Consider the following 22,407-nt stretch of genomic DNA (forward strand, 5'->3'; position numbering starts at 1 on the left):
AACAAAGCAGTGTATATTTCAAGATATCCTGAAGAGAAGATTTGGAATGTTATCACCAAAAAAACTGTTTAAAGTGACAGATATGCTAATTACCTTAATGTGATCATTGTACAATGTATACACATGCATCGAAATATCACACTGTACCACATAAATATGTAAAATTGTGTCAATTATAAATACAAATAATTTTAAAAGAAATTAGAAAAAAGGGCAAACTAACCCCAAAGTAAGCTACAAAAAGAGCAAATTAGGCAAAAAGTAAACAGAATAAAAATGACGAAAGTAAAAGTAAAAATCAATGAACAAGAAAAAAATAGAAACAAATGCTGGTCCTTCAAAAAGATCAATAAAATATAATTCCTCTAGCCATATTGATCAAGAAAAAAGAAAAGACATTATTAATATCATGAATGAGACACATGTCATATCACTAAAGATTCTACAGGATAATGGTACATTTTGAAAAAATATGCTAATAAGTTTGACAAGTTAAACAAAATGGAGAAATTCCTTGCAACACAGAATAATTATTTATCTATTAATAAAATTGAATAAGCAGTTAAAACATCCCTCTCAAAACACTCCAGGTCCATATGGCTTCACTAATGAATTCTACCAAATATTTTAAGGAAAAAGTATTCCTACTCTACACAAGCTACTCCAGAAAATAGAAGAGAAGTAAATAATTTATATTGTCTAGATCTAATAAAGCATTTTTATTAAATTTTATTTGATAATATTTTAAGTAATTTTATGAATAGTAGGAGTAAAAATGTGTATGTTGAAAAACAACTTTATTAGAAATAATGTTAAGCATCTAAACATAGCTAACCCAGATTTTCTTTCTAATTTTTCCAATTTTGAAAGTATATGTCTACCAAATCTACAATGCCTCATCAACTGCTCCCCAACCATCATGCCTGAACCTGCAACATATCCTTCTTGTAAGCTGTGATTTCATATTTCTAGTATATTTCTAATAGGCTCATGCTTATCACTAGTTTGAATTCTTCTTGCGTTTGTACCATCAAGACACTATACCCTTGGGAATTTCAATGGCTCATAATTTTGTTGAAGAGAGGACTATTTCCTTATCCTGTCAAATCAGTTTACCCTGAATCCCCCATCCTTCATATCTGATCCCTCAATATCTGATCAAATTTCTCACCCAGCACTATCTCCCAGGTAATATATGATCACCCTGCCCTGCCATCAGTAAGAATCCTTTTAAGTCTGTTTAGCAAAAAATTGTCTACCCTCTTAATGATTTTCAATCCACTAACTTGCATTCTTCTCCTTGGCTATAAATTCCAACTTGTCTTTGTTGGAATTGTTCTCAGCATTGAGAACAATCTCTTTCTCCTACTTCAACATCCCATGGCAGTAGACCCTTGAAATCCCTTGAATAAAGTCTAAATTGCCATCTTTAACAAGTGTTATAATTTTTTCTTCAACAGTTTTTGCTGCTGTGACTTGTATAGGATCAAATTCATTATTGGATTCCCAATCTTCTGACCCAGAATCCCAAGCACCTACCTTTGAAGCTTTTGTCTTCACTTCTTGTTGATTGATGGATGAGCCATTGGTGATTTCGACTCCTGAGCCAGTGCTCCAAATGATAGTCTGTTGAAGCACAGTGAGGGCTGAGAGAGTCTGAGTACACTATACAGAGGCTGAGTTAGTCCTGTTTCTTTTTGTAAGAAGCTGGTATAGTCACATGCTTCTTTGTTAGGAAGGTACTGGCTGAATTGTAAGTCTTACTTCCTGTTTCTGTCTTTGAGTGGGAATTTACTTCTTGAATCCCTAAGCTGAAATATTTTCCTTGGTTCTTTGTGAGGCAACTCTGTTTTATTTGATCCTATTTCTCCCACGGTAACTTTTTAGTCAACGGAAACCCCCTTCTTAAACTCTTACTGATCGTATACTCCACTTTCTTTCTTGTGGTCATGGTTTTGTTAAGGATAATTTGAGACTTCAGGATCTCTTTGGGAAACTGAAGATTTTCCTGAAGTGACTCCTCTGAGATCTCTTCCTTCCCATTGTTTCTGCTCCTCCTTCATCCTTTTACTATCTTCAATCTTCCCTTCAGCTTTCTTCAATCTTTTGATATGTGCCTCTTCAGACCTCTTTCCTCTATCTACCTGTCATCCCAGACGTTTTTCCTTCCTGCTTCAGCCCTTCAGTCACCTGAACTTTAGGCCTCCTATTTCCATCATAACTTTCAACGGACTCTAGGACCCAAAAGCAATGGTCTGAGGTTGAAAAAGGAAAAAAAATGCTGATTGAAAAATAGATTGGATATTTTATCCAGATGAGGCTTTGGAGACATCCAGACAGGTGCTTGATGTTCTTTCAGTTTCTTGCCTAAAATGTAGTCACAGCCTCTATAACATTGCATATATGGGCAAAAGAAAATCTTAAATGTGTCTTCTCCACAAATATTGGCTAAAAGCTTTAGCCCTCATATTGAGAAGGTAACCTTAACTTGTTCCATACGTCAGAAACACAATGGATAAAACTATAAAGTAGAGGAAATAAGAGAGTATTACTGTGTTGTCTAACTCCTGGCTAAAGTTTTAGAATAAAACCTTTAAGATCTCTTACAATATATGTCTACATTACATTTATATATAGATATATATGCAATATATATTCATATATTTTATACATATATGTATAGAACATACATATATCCCATTCTATATATATACAGAATATACATATATCCATTCTTTATATATATAGAATATATATTACATATATGTATATGTAATATACATGATAATACATATCATAATATATGAGATTTCTCTATCTATGCATGGTATTATCAAATTACTTAGTACTTTCTTTTGGTTTTTTAGAGACAGATTCTCACGCTGTCACTCAGGCTGGAGTGCAGTGGTGCAATCACAGCTCACTGCAGCCTCGGATTCCTGCGTTCAAGGGATACTTTTGCCTCAGCGTCCCAAGTAGCTGGGACTACAGGCATCTGCAATCATGCCCAGCTAATTTTCAATTTTTGTTTAGAGATGGGGTCTCACCATGTTGCCCAGGCTGGTTTAGAACTCTTGGGCTCAAGCAATCCTCCTACCTTTGTCTCCCAAAGTGTCAGAATTACAGGTGTGAGCCACCACACTTGGCCTAAAATTTCTTAAATTCTATTCCAATTTTCAGTGATAAATGTGTGCTTATATAAGGTAAATACTTCTAAAACTCTCAGAAACTAATTCAAATGCTTTTCAAATTCACATGAATGGACGTATATTTGGCAATTAATACTAGCTTCATATTGTTTGTTTTGTAAAAACAGCTACATTTTCTGGTATATCAGCATTCAGTATAATATGAATACACACTTTTATTCTACTTGGGCTTACTAGTTGAATCAGGTAATATGTCTTCTAGATGCTTAGGATTAAAAAAAATTATCAGTTCGACCTTAGAATAAGTGTACAAGTAAAGATGCAGTAAAGAAGAGTTGTTTGATGCCCATTACTTCGTATTTCTCAAGACAGCCATAAAACCAAAAACCTGCGTGTTTAACTTCGTTGGTTTTTGCTTTTGTAATGCTTGCCTAACATGATGATGTTAACTGTAAAAACAGTTAACAGGGAAGTGAGTTGAGATTATGGCTAGCTTTGCCTGATATTACAATATCGTTGCTGAAAACAATTTCCAAATTATTTTTGTTAACTTGAAGTTTTAATGTTTTTCTAAGCTGTATTAAGTAATAAATATTCATTAAATATCTCGGTGATTGTGAAGTTTTGTGAAATTGTGAAGTTTTGTGAAGAAAGAAGAAGAAGAAGAAGAAGAAGAAGAAGAAGAAGAAGAAGAAGAAAAGAAGAAGAAGAAAAGAAGAAGAAGAAGAAAAGAAGAAGAAGAAGAAAAGAAGAAGAAGAAGAAGAAGAAGAAGAAGAAGAAGAAGAAGAAGAAGAAGAAGAAGAAGAAAGCCCAATGTTTTAATAATGCAAAACTAGATTTTTTTTTTTCTGTGGAAAATGCCAGCTTTCTTGGATTACAGTAAAAGGCCTTTGTTTGTTTTACCTTTTAAGTAATCTTCCTAGAAAGCCAAGATTTTATGTCTTATCATGATAGTTTTCTGTGTTTATGTTAACCTTTACCATTGGCCTTGATTATTTAAGAGAACTGAGAGCTTGCAATTTAGAAGTACTAAGGTATTTTACATGGTATTTTACACAGGGAAGTAAGTTGCATCCAACAATCTGATTCATTTAATAATTGTGGATCATATAATTCCTTAATAATTATTACTAATATAAAGAGTATCTTCCTCTGTTTATATTTTTCTCTTTATCATTATCATAGGAAAATTAAAAATTCTGCATTTTCAACTGTGCTCAATGAATGGTTAAACATACAGATAAAAGGATAATGTCTTTAGAATTTTACTTATGTACTTGAAAGACTGCAATACTTTGGGAAGCACAATACCAATAGTGAAGAATAATATCCTACAATGGTGTTTTATTTCAATACCACATCTTCCACCTAGATGAGTCCATCATTCTTCCATTTTCTAATTATTTCAATCTATGCTTTAGCACAGTTAGAATAATTTATGTGTGATGAAATACTCTCTATTAACATGAAATAGTAAGATATTTCAGGATATAAAAAATATAAGATCACCACGATCTGGTAGTATATCATAAGATTTACCAAAAGGTCTAATGGGCTCATACGTTAATTATAATTTAAAATGAATGTGCCATTTAAACAAGAATAAGTATTCTCTTTTTTTGTCTGGTAGAATTCCAATAAAGTATAAATATAATCATACATCAAACTTTAAAACAAAAATGTGTTTAAACAAACAGAAAAAACAATAAAAACAAAAAACTAATTGGTTTCAACAGACTCTGATGATTTATCAAAGGTGAACAGTATTTTTTGATGAGCAGCCATTTTTAACGTTGATGATAAAGTCAAGTTCATTAATATTTTATGGTATTGCTTTTGTGTATTCTAACAAACCATTGCCTAATTAGTATCATGGAAATATTCTCATATGCTTTTTTCTCATATGCTTATTTTCTCATATGCTTTCTTCTAGAGGCTTTGTAGTTTTAGTTTTTAGGGTAGGTATAACAACCATCTTAAATTAAGTGTATGGTGTGAAGAAGAGGCTGAAGTCCCTTTTCTATCCTGTTTATTCAGTTGTATTGGGTGCCTTTGTTGAAAATCAATTGGATATATATGTGTGGTTATATGTTTGAAATCTCTATTAGGTATATGTCTCTATTTATTTTTCTTTATGTCAATATCATACTATCTGGATTACTATCTGAAATATGATGATGTGAGTCATTTGCATTACTATGGAACTTTTATCATCAATTGTCAATTTTGACAAAAACAATCTAGAATTTTTATTAAAAATTTGTTGTATTTAAATTATTATACAATCAACTTACCAATTTCTACTGAAAAACTATTTAGAATTTGAGAATTTGCTGGATGTACAAATAAATTATTTGAATCTAAAAATACATTTTTCTCAACATGGTATTTATTTACATTTATTCAGGTCATCTTTAATTTGTCTGAGGAATGGTTTTATTTTTCAGTGATGCTGACATCTTTCATGCCTGTAAAATTTATTCCTAATAATTTTATCTTTTTTCTATTATAACAAGTGCTTTTTGTAAACATGTTTGCTGCTACTACATAGAAATTCAATTTATTTTTGTATATTGATGCCTTGGATCCTGGGACCTTGTTAAATTTAACCATCATGATATTGACAAGCAATAAACAGTTTTAATACTTCTTTTCCAGTCTCTAAGACTTTAACATTTTGTTGGTGTTATTGCTGCCTTATTTCAATGGCAATAAGTAAATGGTCTTCCAGTAACATGTTAAATAGAAGTTATTAAAACAAACTTCTGTGCTTTGTTATGATGTTAGGAAGAAAGCATTAAGTATTTCAGTTTAAGGTATGAAGATAGTTGTAGTTTTCTTACAGATGCACCTTATCACACTGAGGACATTTGCTTCTATTCCTGGATTGATAAGGTTTGACATTGAGAATAAGTGTGGAATTTTGTCAAATATTTTTTCTCCATCTGTTGAATTGAGGGAGCTTTTTTCTCCTTTATTGTGCTATATGATGGATTATACTTGCTGATGTTGTAATTTAAACCAAATAGAAGTATACATTAAGTAATTATATAATTATTTTTATATACTGTTGATTTGCCAAGATTTTCTTTCTGCATTTACGTTCTTCAGAAATATTGATATGTAATTTTCTTTTTTATTTTCCAATATCTTTGTCAGCTTTTGCTATTAGAGTGCCAATCTCAGAGAAACCTTAAGTCTGGGGCTGATTTTGCCTTACAGCTAAGGCAATACCCTTCTGAGTACTCTATCTAATGACCCGCATATTACAAACTTTTTCATTTCAGTTAACAGAAATAAGAATTACTCTTCTTTTCTGTGTGCATTCCACAAGACATTGCAATTGTTCCTTTCCAGTGATTCTTTAGTAGCCTTGAATAGTTTCTTCACACACGACGTAATAAATGCTCAGACATAAAATAATCCCTTTCTCTCCCTCCCTGCAGTTGTGTTTTCCATGCAGCTTTCTCCTCTCTAGTATCTGCTTATGAATTATAGCCACTGCAGAATCCAAATATCTTAGTTATGTCTCTTCAACTAAGAGAGATCAGTTGTCTCTTTGAGTTCACTCTCCTTGTATTGCAACCCAGAACCTCTAGCCAGTAAGCTACGAAAATAACCTCATAATCTCATTCCCACCCCCACCCCAATCAGGAATCATTGCCTTGTTCTGCCTATTTTATAATGTCTAAATTTTGTTTTACTTTTATTAATTCTGCTTTTCTTTTAGTTCTTTAAGGATAGAGGTAAATCTGACCCCTATTTCTCCACCATGGTAAGAAGCATATTTCTGGTTATAAGATTCTTTGCCTACATGTTCTTTCCTTTATTTTCTTGAAAAATGTTGCTCTATTATTGTCTTGCTTTCTATCTTACTGCTGGAAAATCTAATCCTACCTGCTTTTCTTTCCATTATAAATGCCTTGACAAATGTAAATGAGTTGGTTGTGTAGCTTCGAGGCTTGCTGAATATTTTATCTTTAAAGTGGAATCATATATGTCTTGGGGTTATCAATTCTTGGTCAAGTACTCAAGAATTACTGAAGAAATTCAGAAAAATCACTTGATCACTTGATATTTAATTGCATATATAATTTTAAACAGACACAGGAAACATGGTGTAAAAATAATGCATAACTGTTACATATTCTGATAATGTCAAAAAATACCCAACTAAAAATACAAGAAGATAGAATGGGGGAAGTAGTCTAAGTTTGTATATCTACACCATATAGATAATAGGTGTAAGTCACAGACTATTATTTAAAGCAAAACAAACATCAGAAGCAAAGTTAGAAAACAGGACTAATGAAATAAAGATGATTGTAAAAGGTAACTACTTAAACAAAACAGCAAGAGTTCCTAAATACCAAAATGAATATAAGAAAAATATCTGCAAAACTACTAGTGCTATGGTTTGAATGTTTGTCTCTTTTAAAACCCACGTTGAGGACAGGAGTGGTGGCTCATGCCTATAATCCCAGCACTTTGGGAGGCCAAGGCAGGCAGATCATGAGGTCAAGAGTTCGAGACCAGCCTGGACAACATGGTGAAACCCCGTCTCTACTAATTAGCCAGGCGTGGTGGTGCACGCCCATAACCTCAGTTACTCAGGAGGCTGAGACAGGAGAATCGCTTGAAACCAGGAGGTGGAGGTTGCAGTGAGCTGAGGTTGTGCCATTGCACTCCAGCCTGAGCGACAGAGCAAGACTCTGTCTCTAACAAACAAACAAACAAAACCCATGTTGAAAGATAATTCCCAGTGTAACAGTATTAAGAGGTAAGGCCTTTAAGAAGTGATTGGATCATGAGGCTTCTGCCCTTGTGAATGGATTAATCCATTTGTGGATTAAGGGGCTAATGGATTAGTGGGTTATCACAGGAGGGGTTAGTTATCACAAGAGTGGGTCTGTTATAAAAGTTAGCTTGACTCTCTTGTGTCCCTTTAGTCTTGTGATGCCTTTTGCCATGCTGTGATGTAGCATGAGGCCCTCACCAGAAGCCAACCAGATGCTGCTACCTGATATTGGATTTCCCAGACTTCAGAACTGTAGAAATACATTTCTGAATGTATAAATTACCCAGTTTCCGTGTATTCTGAGATAGCAACAGAAAACACACCAACACAATCACAAAGGGAAATATAATACAATCAGCAACTTTCTAAATCAGAAACACAGAAGATGCAAAAAAAAAAAAAGAAGTCTAAATTTCTAATAATAGGGGCCTTTAATTTTCACAGCCCAATATAGGTCAAGAGGCCAAAAATTGCCAAATATCACAGCAGTAAATTGCATAAGTCAAGAACTTTTACAGACATAAGCACAGGTTTATGAATTCACAAACACAGTGAAGGAAATTAATATTCTTATCTCAGAATTTCATAGTTTCGATAGTTTAAACATTAGCAAAGACAGAGAATATAAAAAATCCAAAATTATCTTTTAGAATTTTAATTTTGTGTGAGTTTTGGTGAACAAAGCATATATGATAGGTAGAGATTAAAAAAGAATATTTTCTGCCTGACCATAAACCAGTATAATTCAGAACATTACAACAGAGGAGAGAACCACATTATATGAGAGAGATGTTGTTGGCTTATAATAGTATAGTAGAAAATACGATAAGAGAATTGAAGCAAGTTAATTCCTAGGAAGTAGGATAGGGCTAATAGGTAGCCATTTAAACTTATATTTTAAATCCATAGACGCTGTAAAAACATTAGTAACTTAGGGTCCCAGTGTAAAAAAATGTATGTTAATATAATTTGCGAATAATACTGATTAGTAGGAATAAACACTATATTGAACATGGCAGACACAAACTCACCATCCTTTACCAGCTCCAAGTGTTAAAGTAAAATTTTGTTCTCAAATTTGCAACCAGTTTATACCCTGATAATATAAACTTCCATGTCACATGCTACTGCCTGAAAATATCAATCACGCAAATGAAGATGAGTTACTTGGGCAGTAGATCTTGGTTCTATGTTCAAATAACATTTTATCTGCTAGAATTTCTTCTTTGTTTTGGAATAATATTACAAAGAACAAGTACGTTTTTCTTTTAAGGTCATGAATTGATTGTTACAGATTAGGTTCATTTGAAAAGTGGTAACTCATATTATCATGATTTGAGTGAACTATTTCTCAGGATGATTCATCATCTTTATATACCCTTAATGTCATAGACATTTGCTTGCTAACGGCATATCCCACAATACTTTTTATTTCTTTTATACCCAATAGGAAATCCTGAGCGTATTTCTTTACTAATTATGTTGTGTTTTCAAAAACAGCTTCATCACAAGTTTCTGATCCAAGGCTATTGATTACAGAACACAGTTATGGAAGCAAGGCTATAACAATCTCCTTACTTCTCTCTACCAAATATATGCAGCATTTGCATGTCTGGTTCAATGAGACTTAAGCAGTTTTTGTTTGGGAACAGAATCATATGCTTTTTTAAAGACCTGGGTGAGGCCGGGCGCAGTGGCTCTAGCCTGTAATCCTAGCAATTTGGGAGGCTGAGGCAAGTGGATTACCTGAGGTCAGGAGCTCGAGACCAGCCTGGCCAACATGGCAAAACCCCATCTCTACTAAAAATACAAAAAAGAAAAAAGAATTAGCCCGGAGTGGTGATGGGTGCCTGTAATCCTAGCTACTTGGGAGGCTGAGGCAGGAGAATTGCTTGAACCCGGGAAGCGGAAGTTTCAGTGGGCTGAGATCGCGCCATTGCACTGCAGCCTGGGCAACAAGAGAGAAACCCCGTCTCAAACAACAACAACAACAACAACAACAACAACAACAAAAACATGGGTGGTGGGCCTGGTGCAGTGGCTCGTGCTGATAATCCCAGCACTTTGAGAGGCTGAGTTGGGAGGATTGCTTCGACAGGTGTTTGCGACCAGCTTGGGCAACGTAGTGAGGCATCATCTCCACAAAAATTTTTTTAAAAAAATTAGGCATGGTGACACATGCCTGTGGTCCTAGCTACTTGGAAGACTGAAAGACTGAGGTGGGAAGATTGCTTGAACCCAGGCATTCAAGGCTGCAGAGAACTATTATCACACTACTGCACAGCCTGGGCAACAGAGAAGTAAGACCTTGTCTTCAACAGAAAAGTAAGACCTTGTCTCTTCAGAAACGGATGAATGATGAATGTTCATTTACATGAAAGTAATACTTCAAAATATAAACATTGAAATTATTTTGAAGTGATACTGTACCAAGTAATTTTTTTTTGAGACGGAGTCTTGCTCTTCGCCCAGGCTGGAATGCAGTGGTGCGATCTCGGCTCACTGCAAGCTCCACCTCCCGGGTTCACGATATTCTCCTGCCTTAGCCTCCTGAGTAGCTGAGACTACAGGCGCCCGCCACCACGCCCAGCTAATTTCTTGTACCAAGTAATTTTTTAAATAGAAATAAATCCTTTCACTCAATACTTCCCCTCATAAAAGTTTATTACATATGAATATACAGATAAACATACTAACATACAAAATGCATATTATACATGCATTTACATCTAATTTATACATAATGTGGCATATATTCCTATACATATAAATAAACAATTATACATATATAAATAGAGCTATACTCACTTATAAATCTGTCAACGTGTACTATTCTTTCGCACCATTTAATACTGGTCCTACCTGAATTTTACCTACTGTTTACAAACCACCAACAAAAAGAATATACGGCTTTTCTAGTGTCAGCCAGGTCCACAGAATCTTACTTAAAAAAAAAAAAAAAGACTTTCTTAGTAAACTGTTTTCTCTCCTACTCCCACAAATATTATCATTTTCCATCATTCTATCCAAACTTTTCTTTACTTTGTTGCAACATTTTTGGTATTACATGACTTCTCCTACAATCATATTTAGAGCTTCAGCTAGGACTCCTTCCTGAATCCCAGTCTCAGTTTTTGAATAATGACTATTCTCTTTACCTATTTTTCTGCTGACCAGTAAAACACAATGCATCTAAAACTGTAATTTTCCTTTGCTGCCTGCTTCTCCTTCCTGATTCTTATTTTTGGTAGGCTCAGTTTTCTCAGGGCTAAGTTTATAGCTTCTATTCTCTCATAATTAGAGACATGCCAAGCCCTCTTGTCCTCAGTATCTCACCTGCCACAATGTTTCCTATTGAGTTCTCATTGCCATAATCAAAGTTCCGGTTAATACTTCCTTTAATTTTGGCAACAGCATTACATTACTGATGGTTTGCCCTACCTGTTCATCACAATTTTGAAGCATCAACCCCTAAACCGGAAGTGGGAAACTAGTTTTGGACGTTCCATCCCTAAACCAGAAGTGGGATGATCCGTTCTTGAGGAGAGATCTTGATGCATTTCCAGCCTAGGAGCTTTAAGCAGATGCCTGCTTGACGATGTTATTGGGGGAAAGGTAACAATCCTGCCTTGCTGTGCTGCGATGTGAATCAAGAAGGCTGCCTGCAAATGATCTCAGTTAACCCAGTAAGAAACCGTCACGGCAACACCGCGTGTTAGCGTGAACCTCAGCCAGCCCTGTTCGGAGCTCGAGGGGGAGGTCCTTTCAGGCCAGGCTTTCCCCTGACCTCATAATTTATGCTGTGAAAATTGTACAGAAGTCGGTCTGTTTTCGCCATGCTCTTGGCAAGAATTGGGGGAACAAACCTAATGCCCCCTTGAAAGTATGTATTTATTTTTCAGGGCCTGGAATTTGCTGAGTTTTTATTTGTACTCTGCATTTTATGAAAAAAATGACAACGAGGAGAGCCAAGGAGTACTTGGGGAAGTGGAGGGCTTGAACAATTTATTATTATTATTATTATTTTTTATTTTGAGACAGGATCTCTTGCCAAGTTGGAGGGCTCAAATGATCCTCCCACTTCAGCCTCCTGAGTAGCTGGGACTACTGGCATGCGCCACCATGCCCGGCTAATTTTTCTTTATTTTTCATTTTCTTTTTTTTTGGGGGGGAGGCGGGGTTTTGCCATGTTGTCCGGGCTGGTCTTGAGCTTCTGAGCTCCAGTGATCAGCCTCAGCTTCCTGAAGTGCTGGGAGTACAGGTGTGAGCCACCACACCCGGCCTCTGTGTCCTACTTCTGTTTTTTCACTTCTGAGGTGAAATAAACAAAGTTTGTTCTGTTTCATAATAGAGTAGTTACATTAAATAATAAGAATAAGGTTGGTGCAAAAGTAATTGCGGTTTTTCCGAAATTACTTTTGGACCAACGTGTGTGTGTGTGTGTGTGTGTGTGTGTTTTCTTCTAGGAAATAAAAAAAAAGGAACTGGGGCCCAGTGTGCTGGAAACTGGAGTGCTTCTAGCACTGTCTCCCTTTGCTGCCTCCCGACAAGCTGTTTGTGCTGCGGTCATGCCAGTCAGCTGAGCTTTAAAGAGGAACTGGAGGACCAGCTGTGAATGCACTGTGAGCGAGCATCTCCCATCTTAACTGTATGGAAGGCAGAGGTCTGGCATCCTTTATGTCAGGACACTGAAGTTTATACAGATTAAGTATAACATTTGCCCAAATCCACCTGGCTGGAAGAAGCACATTGCACAGTTGCCACCACAGTAAATCTGGGATTGCTTGAGACAGAAGCTTTAGCAATTGCTGCAATAACTGGAGGAAGAAATAGAAATCCTTAGCAGCTTCATGTAGAGAGTTTCAAGATGGTGACTCAGGGGATCTGAGCTGTCAACTCCAATGGTCCCCTCTGATTTTTAATGACCTTAAAGTGCTTTCATTTAGTGCCTTGCTTGTATATAATCTCACATATTTTGTAAATGCAAAGCAAGTAATCACATTCAAGGGCTATTGACCAATTACTTTTATTTCTTTGAGGGTCTGCATAATTGAACATCCCTGTGTTTTGGACACATGAAGCTGGTAGGTGAGTGGTAGTAAGTATACAATTCCAAATACATGGGCTACATTTCTTTCTCATGCACAGCACCTAAACTACTATTATTTCACATTGAATGTCAGTGGAATTATTCATAATCTTCTAGGTGGCTCAAATAGAATAGGCAAGGACTGAGATTTGCTTGTAGGATGAATAGGAAAAAAAGAAATCAAGCATAACTTAAAAGTAATTACCCATTTTGGTAATGGCGCCCCAAATCTTTGATGAATTGCCATCACGTATCAACTAAATGCACTCAACTGGGACAATCCTTTTTCTAGAAGGAAACACTAATGCAGTTTATTAGGACACTACTCTAAAAGACAAATGCGATGTTCCTGTGCCATCAAGTTTTGTCACAGGGTTGAAATGACCTATCCCAGTGAAATTTAAGAGCCAGAAGATTTTCAAATATCTATATGGAACCAGAGGAAGATAGAACGACCTTGTCAGGACTTGGACTTGTTTGGCAGAAGTCCTGGTTGAAGCCAGACCCAAGCTGTGGAAACTAATATTTTGTGCAGACAGGATAGTTCCAAGGAAGATGTGCATTTTCCTGATGCCAACATTATCATCCCTGTGCCTGAATGTGTCTCCTGGGAAAATGCAGCAGATATCTAGGAAAGTTCTTTTGGACTAACCTTTGCAATTCAGAATTGAATGGTAGCAGTCCTGTATTCAAGGTAATGCCACTTAACACAGAAGTAAAAACCAATCTGTATGTTAGTTCTAGATTCTCCACCTTTGATTAGAAAAAATTAGGGATTAAACTACTTAGAAGCACATAAAGCTGAGAAGGATGTTATTGGTGCAACACAGTGTATATTCTTTCTCAAAGGCCTATGTGTAAATTTTTTTTTGGTATGCAGACAGGTTTTTCTGCACAATTTCTTTCCACCTTACGTGTGCTACATTTCTGTGCATTAGCTTAAGAACAGTAATGTTCTCCACATTTGTCTCTCATTTTAATATCCATCTCTTTGCTCTCTTATCAATTCTCTCATTTTAAAAATTAATTTTTAAGTCACCAAAATGTTACCGTATTACTGAAGATGCCTCTGAAGCCTAATTTCAGTCAAAAGTTGTTGTTCACTTTTTTGAACTCATACCATTTTATCTGTACATCTCTTAGTTTCCTTAATACTTTCTACTTCTTAAGATTGTTATCTGTATGTCTTATTTCCCCCTTGGATTCTGATATTCTTAAATTTGAAAATATTTAAGAAAAACCTATTATATCACTTGAGTACTTAGGGGAGTGTTTAAAAAGACTACAACTATCACTCTGGTTTGAGTGTGTGTGTGTTTGTATGAGTGTGTGTGTGTGTGTGTGTGTTTACATTGCAGGAATCTTGAACTTGGAGCTATAAGACAAACTACCAGCCATGAGGATTTGTATTTATTATCTACAGCACAGCACTCTTGAAAACTTGCTCAAGAGTTTCCCTGATATGACCCAGATCTGTAATCTGATTTTGGGGCTATTTAATTGAAAAAACGCAAATGAGCATATCAAATTTAACTTTGTCTGCTAAGAAGGTACCATACATTTCTCTTTATTTGTTTATAACTTACTTATGTGAGAAGTGAGGATAATGCCACTTGTTAGTTTAATTACATAATAAATATAAATATGTTTTAACTGCTATAAATAAAAATCTCTTAAGATATTAAAATATTTAACAGAAAAAATATTGACACTATGTACAGTTAGAAGATGAGCAGCAAAACTGAGTACTGGGGAACCTCAGACATGTAATCTAATCTGTGTAATATCAAAATTCAGATATGGTGCAAAGTTTGAGAAGCCATACAATTTAGGGACAGATATTTTTGGAATCTGTTGGGCCATCTACTTATCTTCACTGCCTCATATGTATATATATATGTAGAGAAATAACATTTTTAACTATTCTATTTGTCATTGGAACACAATGAATCTCTATTATTTACCTCTAATCATTGCTCACGAAGGCAGATAAAGTATTAGTTGTACAAATGTTATTACATTTCCTCTTTGGAAGACAGTGTGTGGGAACTTGTTAGTTTTCATCAACTCAAGAAAAATGCTCATTTATTAAGGAATTGATGCTGATATGAAATGACAAGTGAATTGTTACACTGTAGAGTGTAATGATTTGCTTAGAATGCATATGACTGTACATGTAATCACAAATTCCTCAGTTTTCTGGAGTGTTACTTGGACTATATGCAACAAACCACCAAACATTAGTGATGTCAGTTCTTTTCCTTCAGCTCTTCAGGGTTGCGCTTCCTCAGTGCAAACTATTCTGTGGCCCTAGGTAAAGGTGGGAAAGTAGAAAAACAAAATTCTACCAATCTAAATGAAAGTGGCAACGTTGATCTACCCCAAGGCACTAAACTGTAACATTTTATTTAATCATTTATATTAAAATCAACAGAATACAACAGTAAATTACATTCCCCAAATCATAAGGGCTTATATTCAACACTTAACCTCACATCAGGGAAAACATGAAAGAAGTGTTGCAGTCAGCTCTTCATCTGTCTGACATGTGCCACTGTATGTATCTGAATTGCTTTTCTTGCTTTTGTAAATGCTTGTCCAATTTGTTTTTCTACTTTGCTTTGTGGAAGGCTGCATATGCCCTCAGGGCAGTATTCAGTACTTTCTGATGAACAGAAAGAATGTTGCTGACATAGCAAAATCTTCAGAAAGCCAGAAAAATGAAAAGTTTTTCCGAAACATAATTATAATTACATGGTGTACAAAAGTCTCAGATATTGATAAGAACACATCTAATTGTTTCGCTATTTCATATTTTTTTACAGTCCCAGGTTGTATGTTCATTTATAGTATAGGTGGTAATGAAATAGAAAATATATTATATATATAAGGAGAGAGAGAGAGAGAGAGAGAGAGACTAAAGTATCCCACAATGATGCCCAGCAAGATATACATTAAGTTTCACTTTAAGCTTCAACATAAATAGAAAATGTGTGGCATTGACAGGATTGAGATTTCCTGCCACTGATTGCAGAAATAATAAAACTTGAGGATTGAGAAGAGACACTAAACTCTTCCAATATTAAAGCTAATTGAGACAAGTTATGAAGTTATGTTGTAACTTATTTACCAACTTCTCTTTTACAATATCATTCTCTTAAATATTTGTTTTTTTTTTTTTTTTTTTTTTTTTTCTGTGAGCTGAAAAAGGGCCTGGTTAGAATAGAATCAGTAGTAGCAAACATTAAACTAACTATGTCAGCAAGAGTACAGGAATTAACTTGATCTGAGAAAAGTTATAACTGTGAACACTGTTTTGATTTGTCGTGGGGAAGAGAAGAGCGACAATGATGATGAAAATAACTTAAGTCTTTCAAAGGGCTATAAAATATACCTTGTTAAATCCTCCCTAAAACTCATGAGGCAGGTAAGAATATATTCATGATTATTCTTACACTATAAATACAAACTGAACTAAGATAGTTTTAGTGGTGTGCCCCAGTATAATAGATAGCAAGTATGCTACCATACCTATGTATGATAAATGGCAATTCAGTTTAAACACAGACCTTTGTAAATAAATCTCTGATGTTTTATGCATCCTAGTCTACACAGACTTTATCAGAGAGATAACAATTAGGTGTTTTGAAGTCAAGTTAAAAATCGGTTTAGCAGGCAGGGCGCGGTGGCTCACGCCTGTAATCCCAGCACTTTGGGGGGCCGAGGCGGGCGGATCACCAGGTCAGGAGATCGAGACCATCCTGGCTAACATGGTGAAACCCCATCTCTACCAAAAATACAAAAAAATTAGCCAGGCATGGTAGCGGGTGCCTGTAGTCCCAGCTACTCGGGAGGCTGAGGCAGGAGAATGGCGGGAACCTGGGAAGTAGAGCTTGCAGTGAGCCGAGATTGCGCCACTGCACTCCAGCCTGGGTGAGAGAGAGACTCTGTCTCAAAAAAAAAAAAAAAAAAAAAAAAAAGGTTAAGCAATTAATATTGAAGAACACTAGCAATCATGTTTCCACCTTAATGTTAAGACATAATACATAAGATGATTATTTTTCCTTAAAGGATGGTATAAGCATTTATGTACAATCACTAGTATAGTATAAAACGCCATAATATATTGTCTCAATAATATTGCCACACATTTTTACTGTACATTTTCATACAGTAATAGATCAGGTAAACTAAATTGAATTCAGTAGTACCAAATAACAAATTTGGGTAGATTTAATGCATACATTAATATATTTTTATATTGAAGTAATATGCTCATATTATGAATTATTTTTCTGTTTAAGTGTTGTTTTTCCTAAGCTTGTTATTAAATTCTAAAAATAATAAGAATTTCATTACTGATAAATCATTACCATTCATTTATTATTTCACTCAAACATTTATTGAGTTTATACTAGGTACCAGATACCTGTGCTATGCACAATGACTGCAATTTAATATGCAGCTTAACTAGAACAGAAAAATACTACAGAGGAAATGCAGTAAAAACACATGTTGTGGTTAGAAATGCTTTTAATACTTTCCCGATAGCTGTTATGAAGAATTTTTAAAAAACATTTTAAGTGGTTACTCAGTCTGTATTGCTCAAGACATTAAATATTACCTTAGTTCTATGTGCACTTACTGAAGCCCTACTATGCACATGACATTATGCTAGAAAGCAAAGTAAAGATTAATTTAAAGTCCATGTTCTGTCTGGGCCTGGTGGCTCACTGTCTGTAATTTCAGTGCTTTGGGAGGCTGAGGTGGGAGGATCACTTGAGGCCAGGAAGTTGACACCAACCTGGGCAACATAGTGAGAACTTGTCTTTATGAAAAACAATAAAAAATAATTGCTGGGCATGGTGGTGCACAGCTGTAGTTCCAGATACTTGAGAGGCTAAGACAGAGGATCACTCAAGCCCAAGAGTTCGAGGTTGAGCCATGATTGTGCTATGCACTTCAGCCTGAGTGACAGAGTGAGACCCTGTCTCCAAAATAAAATAAGTCCCTGTTCTTGCACTAATGTCTAGTGCAAGGCAAAAGGAAGGTAAATGTGCCCAAAAGTGATCCATAAATTGTTAGAGTCATGATGTTACAAAAATGCGCAGGTTATAATAGAAAGATAAAGTAGGGAAATAAGGGACTTTTCTACTTGGGAGTTGGCTGTTTTCAGAGAATATTACATAGAGGAGATGAAGGCAGACAGGGAGTAAGGTAAGAGTGGGAAAGACCCCAGGGTAAGAGTATGGCAAAAAAAAAAAAAAAAAAGTGACATAAGGAGTGTAACATTTCTATATTATAAAGTTGTTGATTTTTCCTGTTTTCTTAAAATCTTACCATCATCTAAGCAGGAGTAGTATAAGCTAATACACTATAGAGCTCACGATAAACAAAATGAGCAGCCTAGTTTCAGACTTATATGCTGTAATAATTTTATTAAATGAGAAGATAATAAGAAAATACCTTGAAATTTTTGAAGGGAAATGTTATGTTATTGTTCCATAATTGTAGTTCACAAAAGTTCTCTTTATTTTGCAGAGGCAAAGTCAATTTTTTTTCTGGTATGTAATGTCTTCAGAAATAAAGTATTGATTTATTTTTCTCTTTAGAAAATAATTAAAATTTCCACCAAGTCATATTAAATGAGATGAATTAAGAATCAAGAATGGAGAGACTATGGTGAAAAGTGACCACAGTTTTTTTCTTACTTAATTTTGATTCCAAATTCAAGAAACCAGTAGGATTTAGGTATCCTCATGTTGCTTTTAAAGCTAAGTGGTGAAGCTAGATTTTACATTAAGTACTATTTAAGACTTTATATTAAGCTTGGTTCCTGTTTTGTAACTTCAAATTTTGTAGACTCATGAAATATATTATATATATTATATACTTATGTAATTATATATGTTTATATTATACAAATATTTATTAATATATAAATATAATAAAATTGCATCCAAGCTTCAAATAGAACACATAATACTGTTGTTTGTAGCCACTTGAAGCAGTAACTAGCTTTTTTTCCATTCATGAACTTACTGAAAATGACTATAATATTTGCATAGTTTGGAGTTTACAAGAATAATTACCAAGTGTTTGTTCTTGTTTATCCCATTTAGAAAGTTAGAGCTGAGTTGGGCAATTTAAAGGTCACTTCCATGTCGAGAAACTTGAGAAATGATTTTTTTCTTTATCTTTAAAATTCTTCTGAATGAACAAGCATAATATGTATCAAAAAAAACTCCACATATTATCTTGCATCTAAGACCTCTAAATATTCTTATATGTTTAATATGTAAAACTTTAACAGTGAAAAAATGTATGCAGAGAACGATTAAAGAACTACAATGACATATTAATAGTGATAGTATGAATTTTGTACAATTATGGATGGTGTTTTTTCTTTATACCTTTCTATATTTCATAATTTTTAAAATATGTATATACCCATTAACCATCCCTTCTTTCCAGCTTCAGGTAATCTTCATTCTACTCTGTATATGCGTAAATAACGTTAAACTGGAATACAGAATAGAATGATGGTTCTACTTTCGACTCTTCCCTTTGTCTTCTCTCAATTAATACACTTTTTTTCTATTTCAAAAATATGCATATAGCTTATATTTGGAACAATGCATTTGAAAAACCCCCTAAAATTCTGTATATATTATCAAAATTATGCAAAATATATAGAGCAAAAATTCTAGAAGGGACTAGTTCTAAAGTTAAAAATTGTCTTCTAAACCTAACAGAGTTTTACTTCTTTCCCTTTCTATTTTGTAAAATTACTGCTCTTATATTGATTTTATAGAAGATATAATTTTCATTTATATAAAGACTCTTAAAGCTGCACTCTAACATCTGAATTGACAAATCAGGCCACAGAATTGTACATTGTAATGCATGAATGACAAGTAATTTCGGGTTAACTCAAGGTGGTAATTCAGGTTTAAGAAGAAAGATGTCATTGGCGATAATTCAGATAAAAGAAGAAAAATGTCATTAATTATCCTACAGCCTGCTCCCAATGAGATTGAAGCAGTCATTACCATAGTCAAATGGTCAAATGTGAAGAATAAGTATCTGTGTTCTAGGCACATTTATAGTAATGGTATAATTAACATTTTAAAAATGCATTTTAAAGTCTCAATTCCCTTTATTCGAGTTATCAAATCTTAAAAATTTCTAATACCTGAACTAGTATTTTTTTTTCTATTTTGAGACTCTTAAGTTTAGGATTAAACCTCATTACATTAACAACTATATGACAATCTTGATTGATTTGGCTTAGCTTCAGATGAAACCAGAATTCAAATATCTTTTCCTCTTGGTCAGAGATTCCTTAAATTAAATGATCAAGTGATTTTTATAACGAAATAACTGAATTTAAAAATAGAAATAACCTAGATTTATTACCAGGTCCCTAAACATAATTTTTATACCAAACTTTCAGTTTATTTTTTTTAATTCCCCCATGGTATAAATTACTTATTGATTAGGAAAGAAGTTATGGTTTGAGAGCATAATAAAAATCTTCAATGAAAAACTCTTTTTAGAAAGAAATTAATAATTTCAACAGTGAAAATCAATTTTCCTATGTTCAATCTTGTAATCTATTTTGCATTATTTCCCTTGTGTAATCGAAACATCATTGATTCATGGCATTATGTAAATAATAAACTAAAATGAAAGAATTACATAAAGTATATTTCTCTATGGCTATTCCCTAGCAGTCTCATACTAAAATACTTAAATTTCTATATTCAATAACTAAAGATGTCATGAGAGAATTAAACAGTTTTAAAAATTTATCCATTGTTGAAAATCTCATAAAACAATATTTTTTATATGTTGTTTCAAATACTTATAACTTATAAAGATAGGGAAAATAGGCTATTAATAAAAGCTATGAAGAAACACTAAAATTCTAAATTCTAGGGGAACTTATTTTATGAAAGGCAGTGGGACTGTCTATATGCGTTATCTATTTTAATCCTCCTAGGACTCCAATTACTAGACATTATCATATCTATTTATTTATTATGGAAAAAATGAGGCTTTCGGGGATGTTTAATGAACTTTTACAGGATTTCATAACTATTGGGACGAGGTGTATCTGACTCCCCAGACTGTGGTATAGGACATTATGCTATGTTGTCTCTCTTCAAACAGTGAAAGTAATTGATCATCAACTCAATATTAATGCTTATGGTTCCTGATATATACATACATATATGTTTTTAAACTGCTAAATGGTTCAATATTAGTGAATGTACAATGATATATACTGATTAATACTTATAATACTATAGACACATCCTGCAGTTATCATGGTGTATTTATGTCACCTGTCCTGAAATTTCATGTTCTTGCTAACACTATCATTTTTAAAAATACTGTGGTAACAAAGTAAGTGTCCAAGTCCTATTCATAAGGAGTGAGTATATAAAATAAGAATAATTTTACTTTTATTTTTAATTATGTAAGCAATGCAAGAATGTAGAAAAAATAGAAGCAGTTGAATGTTCTCCTCTACTCCCATCACTGTAATTCCTACTACTGATTACCATTGCTACTATAATTTGGTTTTTTAGCACATGCACACACACATGGACGCACACACAAATACTAAACACACACACACACCTATTTAAAAATAACCCATACGTTGAACCATATTATGTTTTTGTTTCTTTCACTATATCTTAAAAATCTTTCCATATCAGCACAAATAGGTTCACTTTATTCTTTCAAATTGCTGAATAGTCTAGTTGAAACATGTTTTTATTTAACCCACTCCCCTAGTTACAAATACTATCTTACAATAATGATGCAATTAAAATTTGTATGAGATATCTTTGTGCCTAATTTTTTGATATAAACATATTAGTCAAATTGCTGGATCAAAAAGTAGTCTCATTTATGAAAGATACTTCCAGCTCCCCTTAGTCTTGTAATATATTCTTGTGTATTGACTGTAACATTACAAGTAGTTCAGTGTTTATTTTCTACATTTCAAATAGATCTTCCCCCAGTAAATTTAAGCAGATCTGAGATATTGCTGTTGACAGCTTAGTTAAATAAGCTTTCTCAGCTCTTCCAATCTGTGTGTGTATGATTTCTCTAGAGTCCAGAGGATTATTAAAAGGGATACTTTTCAATTAAAGTAGCAACAGTGAAGCATTTGTGTATCGTACCATTTACTAAGTGGAAGGTAATCCTCATAGAAAATACACATGCTGCAATCTATTTGGATTTGATTTCTAAAGTCATTATTAACTAGTTCTCAGTATACTATAAGTAGGTCCACATTCTAAAAGGAAAAATAGTGACAATACATAACTACGATGAATCATTATTAGGAAAC

At 34.1% G+C, this 22,407-nt stretch overlaps 1 protein-coding gene across 13 annotated transcripts in view; it reads right to left on the minus strand.

The window, feature by feature from the left end:
• MGAT4C (MGAT4 family member C) overlaps window positions 1-22,407 on the minus strand; it is a 265,451-nt gene that overhangs the window by 23,184 nt on the left and 219,860 nt on the right. For 5 of the 13 annotated variants that reach the window (XM_055235454.2, XM_063615132.1, XM_055235453.2 and 2 more), the window contains one exon: window positions 1,540-1,626. The exons of the other annotated variants lie outside the window; for them this stretch is intronic. In XM_055235454.2, coding sequence (XP_055091429.1) covers window positions 1,540-1,626 — 87 coding nt within the window. The remainder of the gene's footprint in view (window positions 1-1,539; window positions 1,627-22,407) is intronic. 13 annotated transcript variants of the gene reach the window in all.

The sequence above is a fragment of the Symphalangus syndactylus genome, chromosome 13 (assembly GCF_028878055.3).
Source record: "Symphalangus syndactylus isolate Jambi chromosome 13, NHGRI_mSymSyn1-v2.1_pri, whole genome shotgun sequence".
NCBI lineage: Eukaryota > Metazoa > Chordata > Mammalia > Primates > Hylobatidae > Symphalangus > Symphalangus syndactylus.